Raw genomic sequence first — 8767 nt, 5'->3', positions numbered from 1 at the left:
TCTCTGCCTGCTTCTCTGCCTACTTGTGATCTCTGTCTGTCAAATAAATAAATAAAATCTTTAAAAAAAATGGATTTAATTGTTGACGTCTGTTTATTTGGGAGGGAAAAATACTGTTAATGGTCATCTCCAATCATGTTAATTGGCCTCTGGCTTCTATCGGCCGTGCAAAGAATGTCCAGTGACAAGTTCGCCCTGAAATTGTCTGATTGGGGATTCTGCCATCAGGCCTCGGCTGATGCTTCCTGGTGACCGAAGGGCAGGGTCACCTCCTGGGGACAGCAGTCCCTCCAGGAAGCAAGGCACAGCCTGTGGAGCCACACTGTGTCCTCTTACACTCAAACGGCCGGGTCTTCGGCTCTTTTGTTTCTATAAAAAGCGTTTTATTCCCAGACCTAAAATGACATAATCTTTAAAGTTTACCAGTCCTCTCAAGTCTAACGCATTGGCTTTATTTATTTATTTATTGCATTTTATCACTACTGTTTTGGTTTTGCGGCACCAAACACAGCTTTCCCAGATCTTGCCATTCTATAATGTACAATGAGTGAACTCCCGTGTGTCCATAGGCGCAGATCGGTGGTATGCATGTGTGCGTTGCGTACCCAGTATACAGTGGTGTATACTGTATGTGGCTGGTGTCGTGTGGAACGGGCCACACAGGGTATCCTTGTGGGGTGGGGGAGGGGGCGTTGGGGGCCGACTACCCTCCCGGCCTGATGAAATGAGTGCCCATTGCTCTCTCTCATTTTGTCCTGTTTTAGTATGTTTCTAACTCCTATCCCCTCCCTGGAGTGTGGCTGGTCTGGCTGGCAGAAGAACCGGCTGGGTGGGGAGCCTTTCCCAACAATGCTGGCGGTCGGTGGAGGGGGGGTTACATCTGATGAGTGAAGGGGACCCAGGAGCCCCCCGGGAGGCTCCGCGACGTTAGGGCGGCCTTGAATTGCTAGGTCTTCCAGCACAATGAGGAGACCCCAGGCACGTCTGGAGGGGTTAAGTTAGAAGGGCTTACTGAACTTGGGTCCATGTTGGGTAATGGGGGAGTGTTGGGGACTGGCGCTGTTGGAAAGCGGACATGATTCTGCGATGGGGTCTCCTACTCAACCTCATCTAGAAGGCAGGAGGCCTAAAGGAGCGCTAACGCTCTAGCAGGTCAAGAACCAGTGGTCACTCCTATGAGTCTGGACAGGGGGCTGTCTGGTCACGTTTGTGGTGGGAACAACACGCGTGTTTTTATTTGAGTTCAGACACGATTGCAGCTGGTCTTGGTTTGGGTGGGCTTATCATGGGGGCTTGGGGGGCTAGTGTTCCATGAAGTTGTTGGTGTCCGCAGGAGCATTTGAAAGGCCTCCCAGTGGCCCCAGGACCCCCAGTGCCAGGCCAGTTCCCAATTCAGGAGATGCTTTTCTCTCCCTCCACATCCTGAGTAGCCAGAGGTATCCACAGCTGGTCCTCAGAAGCTTGGTCTCCAGTATGCAGAGCCTTGCCACGCCCCACTGTTGCCGGTCAGGAGCCTGTTCCAAGAGTGTCCTTGCAACTGGTCACGGGTTACATCCTCCCTCTGGCTGCCCCCTGTCCTGCAGAGTGATTTGTTCTGGCCTCTCACTTGTGGGTTGCTGCTGCTTACCAGAAACAAGCCTGGCTCCTGGCTCTGGTATTAGGTCTTGAAGACTGGGACCTCGATAGCCAAACCCAGGCTGTGAAAACCTGCCCCAGAGGGCAGCTGGCTTTGCCTAGAGGGCCTGGTGGCTCTTCCTTTTTCTTTTTTTTTTTTAAAGGATTTTATTTATTTATTTGACAGAGAGAAATCACAAGTAGTCGGAGAGGCAGGCAGAGAGAGAGAGAGGGAAGCAGGCTCCCTGCTGAGCAGAGAGCCCAATGCGGGGCTTGATCACAGGACCCTGAGATCATGACTTGAGCCGAAGGCAGAGGCCTTAACCCACTGAGCCCCCCAGGTGCCCCATGGCTCTTGATTTTTAAAGCCTAGTCACAAACTGTTCTACTTGACCCATCGTGTTTATGTAGCATTTACAGAGGTGCTGCAAGAAAGACTGTTTAAGCATGAGTCCCCCCCACCCCTGCTGGGTTGGCAACAAGAAATTCGGGGCTTCGTGATCCGCTCATGAATGTGCATTCCCCCTGCTTCTCTGGGATGGCATTTGTGTCGTTTATGACTTCCGCTAGTGTCAGAGACACGTTTGGGATGGGAAAGGTCGTCCGTCCACATTACCTCTGTGTGGGCACCACAGCTGGCCGATGTGCTTGAAGAGACAGTGGCCCTGGCGACCTGTGCTTGCATCTTCCCCGAGGTTTCTGGGTGTTTTCGGGGAGACGGGATCCACTGGAGGGGTGGTCGGTTTAAACATCTGGGAATCTCCCAGAGGCGTCCTGAATGCCCAGGATAAGTGAGTGCATGGCAGGGGGCTAAGAGCCCAATGCCTGACGGCCACGGAGCAAGGAACATCCAACAGCCCCAGCTGCTGTAATGACAAAGACGGGCAGTCACGGGGGTGACATCAATGGAGGGAAATCGGAACTCCCATAGCTGGGGGCAGGATGTAAAATACTACAGCCACTGTGGAAACCATCTGGCTGTCGCTCAAAGCCTTTAACACAGACTCCGCGTCTGAGCCAGCAGTTCCGCCCCAGCCATCGACACCAAGTCACTGAAGGCTTGTACAACCCTCCGTAGCAGCAGCGTCCCCGAGAGTGAACAGGCAGAATTGGCCCAAATATCCATCCGAGGGTGGACGTGTTAAAAACTGGTCTGTCCACACAACGGAATAGGATCCAACCCTAGGAAGGAATGACCCCTGCTACATTGTACTACAAAGTGTCGACCTGTGCTACAGCGTGGGTGAGCCTGGAAACCATGATGGGGGGAGAAACCAGTTGCAAAAGGCCACACGTAGGATGATTTCATTTATGCAAAACGTCCAGAAGAGGCAAATCTGTACTGACAGAAAGTAGGTTAATGAGTGCCAGGCCCCGGGGGGCGGGGGATAGGGGAGTGCGTGCTCATGGGTACGGAGTTCCTTGTTAGAGTGATGTGCTGACGTTGACTGCAGTGATGATTACACAACTCTGTGACCTACTACAGTCACAGGATTGTATGCTTTAAATGGGCGGATGGTATGGTGTGGGGAAGATAGCTCAGTAAAGCTGTTACCCCCCCCCCCCAAAAAAAAAGTATCCAAATGGGATCCAGACTGAGCTGGGGACATCAGTACCGTTTTTCCCAGCAGGAGTGGGTCTCTGTGTGTTTTCTTACCTCTTGAGATGGGCAGATTCCTTTAATGTAATGCAGTTTTTTCAAAAAGATCATTTATTTATTTGACAGAGATCACAAGTAGGCAGAGAGGCAGGGGCTCAATCCCAGGACCCTGGGAGCATGACCTGAGCTGAAGGCAGAGGCCTTAACCACTGAGCCCCCCAGGCGCCCCAACATGTATTATTTCTGTGTACACACACACACACACACACACACTCTCTCTCTCTCTCTCTGCCCCTCCCGGCAGCAACCTCACGTGGAAGGGCTTATTTCCAATTTAGCAGACAGGGAAGCTGAGACTCACGGGGGTTAAGTCATTTGCGCAGGTCACACCACTGTTGACAAAGAGTCACGCACTCATCTCCATAAACCCAGGGTGGACAGGTGCTCGGCTTTCTGTGAGGGAAGCTGGGGGAGATTGCCCCTTAGCCAGTGACACTCCAGAGCGGGGCTCCTGCCACCCACAGTATATAATCGTCGTGTATCGTGCCCGGAATGGTGAGGTGGGCCCGGAGTTGGGGCCCCAAGGGTTAAGCCAGGGACATTCCCTGCAGACTTCCCTCAGAGACCAGGACAAGCAGGCTGCCGTTTTCTTGTCCAAGAATTGACATAAGAGGGGCCTGACCACATAGGGCCCCAAGTGGTTTTCCAGTTCTGCAGCAGCTGGCTCCCAGCAGTGCCCTCAGGACACTGGGGTGTTCCAGAGCTCTGGCTTTAGGGGGCAGCAGAGCAAGTTTTGGCAAGAGGGTCCTCATCGGTGCCCCCCACCCCACCGTGGGCAGGGCCATGCCTGGTTCAGACCTGTGGGAAGCCAGCTGCCTCTTCCCCTTTTTACCCCCTCCCCGACCCGGGCCAGAAACCCGAACACCTGTGGAGCATTTGCCAGCGGGTCTGGAGATCAGCTTTGCTCCTCAGACTCTTCTCAAAACCCAGGCTCTCCCAACTCCAAGAACTCTCTCCTGTCCCAATTCTAGAGGCTTCCAAGGAGTGAGCTGCCTCTCCATCACCTTCACTGCATGTTTCTTGGAAGGGGTCGTCAGTCTCCCATCGCGGAAGGGCTTGAAATGAAAGGCTGACGTCCGTCTGTTCAAACACCCAGCACCTTCTCCTTGAGTGCCCACCGAGCCCTACTCGGGCTCTCGGAAGCACGAGCACTCGCCCACGTTCTCTGGTGTCCTAGCAACCAGAAGCTCTCATCTGGGCTCCAGCTGGGACAGGGGCCATTTTCTCCCTGACTGCCATGATCCGCCGCCTCCCCGGGCCTCAGGGGACCTGTCCGGACAGCTGGTGGGTTCCCTGAAAGCCACTGCTCATCCCCACGGATGCCCAGAAGCCCAGCCCCACCGAGCCTCCCAGCGGGATGAGCTTCTCACTGACGTTCTCCGAGCTGGTCAACATCGCCGTCCCGCAGTGCGGGGTGGTGAACTTCAAGGCTCTGCACGTCCTGCTTCAGGGCATCCTGGAGCACATCCACATGGCCGAGCTCAAGAAGGTCCTCTCGGGAGATGAGGATTTTCTCCAGTCCTCGCCAGCGGTGTTCATGCCCCGGGAAGCGGACGCCCAGCCCGTCCTCAGCCCCATGAAGAGGCTCAGCAATGTGTTTGACCATGTGGTGAGCCGCATCGACAAGATGGAGAGCCAGCTCGCCGAGCTGCAGGACCTGCCCTCCACTGCCCAGCTGCTGGAGAGAAGCCGCGGCAAGGGCCAGCCTGCCCAGGACCTGTGGCACCTGATCAAGCTCCGGAAGATGGTGGAGGGCAATGAAGAAGCCACGGCAAAGGTAAACCACCTGGCCTCCAGAAGCTTCCTGCCCTCCTTGCTCTCCTCCCAGGCGTCTGTTCCCGTATACCCCTTGTGATGGGCTGTCCCAAGACGCAGGAGCAGGAATGGAGCTTTGGAGTCAGGCAGAGCCAAAGCTCCAAGCTTGTGCCCTTTGTCAAGTGTGGAGGAAAGAAGCTGGACACAAAAGACCATATCTGGTATGATTCCGTTTGTGTGAAACAGGCAAATCCGTAGAAACAGAAAGTGGACTGGTGGTTTGCCAGGGACCTGGGGAAAGTTGCAGGGGGGAATGGGGAAGGATAGCCTAGTGGTTATGAGGTCTCCTTTTGCAGTGATGAAAAGAGTTTGGAAACACCTAATTTCTCCCACCCTCTGGTTCCCTAATCTCCTCCTTCCCCTTCACGCTCAAGGATCTGTTTGGCTCCCTCCCCAGGGAATCCCCTAGAAGGAGCACCAAACTCCAGGTGAGCCCCTTTGATCTTCACAGCACCTCTGTAAGATAGGTGCAGTTCCTGTCCCCAGCTTACAGGTGAGGAATTGAAGCACTGAGAGGTTAACCCAGGTGAAGTCACACGGTGTCAGAAAATGGGAAGCTGGTGCAAACCAGGGGCCAAGAGAGTTGGTGAAAGGCATAGGAAGGTGGATTGCTGAGTTGCTATCACTTACCCACTGGGCGGGGGAGGACTGTGGTTTCCTCCTCTCAGGATTGGCTCGGGGTTGATACTAAACCACATCATGTGTGGGAGGCGCTCAGCACGGAGCACGAGGTGTTCTGGGCATCCAATCAGCGGTCACTGTTAGTATTATCCAGAGACTTGAACTGAGCAGGGAAACCGGGATGCCCGGGACCTCAGCACCGGAGCCCTGAGGGACAGGGAGGGGGTGCAGTCTGGCCAAGGTGGGCTGAGAGGCAGGGCAACACAGACCAAGGTTAAACCAGGTGCCCAGTGAAGGAGCCAGACACACAGGACTGCGTGCTTCTGTTTCCATGAAACATCAAGAACAGGCAAATTGGTAGCGATAGAAAGATTAGCGTCTGCCAGGGGCTTGGCGGTGGGGGGCTATGGGAGTGACTGCTGATGGGGTTTCTCTTCAGGGTCATAAAAATGTCCATAAACTAGATAGTGGTGACAGTTGCCAACCTTGTGAATGTACTAAATGCCACTGAAATTCTTCGTGTTAACACACACACACACACACACACCCCGGAGATTGGCAGAATCGACCAGAAGAAAAAAGGCATGATCTAACTATACTGTCTACAGGAGACGCATTCTAGATTCAAAGACCAATAAGTTGAAAGTAAAAGGACAGAAGAAAGATATTCTCTGCAGGCAGCAACCGGCAGAGAGCTGGAGTGGCCACACGGCTCGTGTCAGACAAGACAGACTGGAAGACGGGAATTGTTGCTAGAGACAAAGAAGGCAGCATGGGTGGCCCAGTTCAGGTTACAGAGGCCTCGGAGGCTGGAAACGTGGGCACAGTGTCCGAGCATCCTGCCCCCAGCCTGACTTGATGGGTAGAGGCTTCTAGAATGCACAGTACCCAGAGTAACCCAGCCAGCTCGTGAAGGGGGCTGTCAGGTCGGACATGGGTGTGTAGCCTTCACAAGACTGTTTGCACACCTAGGGTTAGAGAAGGTGCCGCCCCCAGGCCTGGCTGAGGTTGCTGGGGTTACCACAATGACCGCCTCCCAGCCCCTCCCCTTCAAGGGGGTTGCCATGGTAGCTGGCTCCGGGATGGTACAAGCTGCTTAGCTGAGTGCACCAACCAGCTGGTCCGACTAGCAGACCCAATGTCCTGTCGATGTCCAGGTCACTTCAACTGCCCCTGACCCCCCCTTCCTTTGGGGTTGGCTGAGTTAGTGTCCTCCGCCGTCCTTTACAAACACCTGTGCAGGTGTGACAGCCCCAAGTGGGGAAAAACTAGTCTGCCAGCCCTAGCACCCATCCCAGAAGGGCTTAATGGTGCCCAGAAAACTAGGCCGGCAACAAGGAGGCTCTTGAAAGAAGGTTTGCAGGGCTCCACAGGTACGGTTAGCACACTGCCAGATCTGGGGCTCCGGCACCGCAACAAGTCCTTACTAAAGGGACTGGGGTTGCAGTGTCCCTTGTGCTCACGGATAATTGTCTGGGGTGAAGACCGTTGTGCACTGGGGGATGTAGGATGGCAGGCCTGGCCTGTACCGTCCAGGTGCCAGGAGTGACCCCTGGTGGTGACAACCAAAACTGTCTGCAGTCTTTGCAAAATGCCGGCTGGAGGCCAAGTTGTCCCCATTGAGAACTGCCAAGGGAGGAAATCTGGGCTCCCCTTGCTCGCAGTATGTGCTTGTCCTTGAAGCCCCCTTGGGAGGCTCCGACCTGGCTTCCAAGACTGTTGGAGCACCAGCCCCACCTGTGTCGCGCTCCCAAAATTGCAGATTCCCAGGCCCTGCCCTCACCTCTCAGTGGCTCACAGCCAGTGGCTCCCAGACCCTGCCCAGAACCGGAGTTTTATTTACTTATTTTTAAAAGATTTCATTTATCTATTTATTTGAGAGAGAGAATGAGACCGCATAAGCAGGGGGAGTGGCAGAGGGAGAGGGAGAAGCAGAAACCCCACTAAGCAGGGAGCCGGAGGAAGGGCTCAATCCTAGGACCCTGGGATCATGACCTGAGCCGAAGGCAGAGGCTTACCCACTGAGCCACCCAGGCGCTCCCACTCCCAACAAAATTAACAGTTCCCAAATAGACTGTGTTGAACTTTTCCCAAGTTTTCCTAAAACAAAAAAATTTTTTATAGTTTCTTTGGAATGTATTCATGCATATATTCATATGCATACCAGAATATTCATCCTTTTAAAGGATATGGTTCGGAGTGCCTGGCTGACTCAGTCTGGAGAGCGTGTGACTCTTGATCTCAGGGTCATGAGTTCAAGACCCACGTTGGGCATGGAGCCTACTTAAAAATTTAAAAAGTGACAGGGCGCCTGGGTGGCTCAGTGGGTTAAGCCTCTGCCTTTGGCTCAGGTCATGATCCCAGGGTGCTGGGATTGAGCCCTGCATAGGGCTCTCTGCTCAGCAGGGAGCCTGCTTCCTTCTTTCTCTCTGCCTGCCTCTCTGCTCACTTGTGATCTCTATCAAATAAATAAATAAAATCTTAAAAAAAAATTTTTTTAAAGTGTACAGTTCAGGTATTTTAGCCTATTCACGAAGTTCTGTGAATATTACACTCAATTTTAAGACATTTTCAACAGCTCCCCAAAACCCCTTAACCATTAGCTATCATTCTCCTTCCTGCTCCTCCTTGAGCCCCACTTTTGCACGTACTGTGGTGTCTTCAGGGTTCATCCACACTGTCCCGTGTATCAGTGCTTGATTCTCACCATTGCCAAGTGTATTCCATGGGACGGATAGACTACTTTTGTTCACTAGTTGGCGAACATTTGGCTGTTTGCACCCACAGGCTGTTAGGAGTCGGGGCCCTTATGACCCGTGGGGCTCACAATTTCCTGTGGACATAGCTTTTCATTTCTCCTGGGCATGTACCTCGTGATGGAGTTGCTGGATCATAGGATCACTCTGTGTTTCAGGTTTGAGGAACTGCCAGGCTGTTTTCCAAAGCAGCTGCACCATTTTGTGTTCTCACTCGCAGTGTCTTAGGGCTCCAATTTCTCCACCTCCTCACCAACACTTGTTAGTTTCTGCCTCTTGACTCTAGCCACCCTCGTGGGTA

The 8767-nt window shown here is 53.4% G+C and overlaps 1 protein-coding gene across 1 annotated transcript in view; it reads left to right on the top strand.

Annotated features, from left to right (window-relative positions):
- The first annotated feature begins 4468 nt into the window (after window positions 1-4468).
- Window positions 4469-8767, top strand: part of C17H16orf96 (chromosome 17 C16orf96 homolog) — a 34283-nt gene continuing 29984 nt past the window's right edge. Inside the window, exon 1 of the mRNA XM_059154714.1 lies at window positions 4469-5051. Within this exon, the coding sequence (XP_059010697.1) occupies window positions 4632-5051 (420 nt within the window). The 5' untranslated portion in view covers window positions 4469-4631. The remainder of the gene's footprint in view (window positions 5052-8767) is intronic.

This window comes from Mustela lutreola, chromosome 17, assembly GCF_030435805.1.
Source record: "Mustela lutreola isolate mMusLut2 chromosome 17, mMusLut2.pri, whole genome shotgun sequence".
NCBI classification, from domain to species: Eukaryota; Metazoa; Chordata; class Mammalia; order Carnivora; family Mustelidae; genus Mustela; species Mustela lutreola.
The sequence above is the reverse complement of the archived record's forward strand: the minus strand, read 5'-3'. Positions and strand labels throughout refer to the sequence as shown.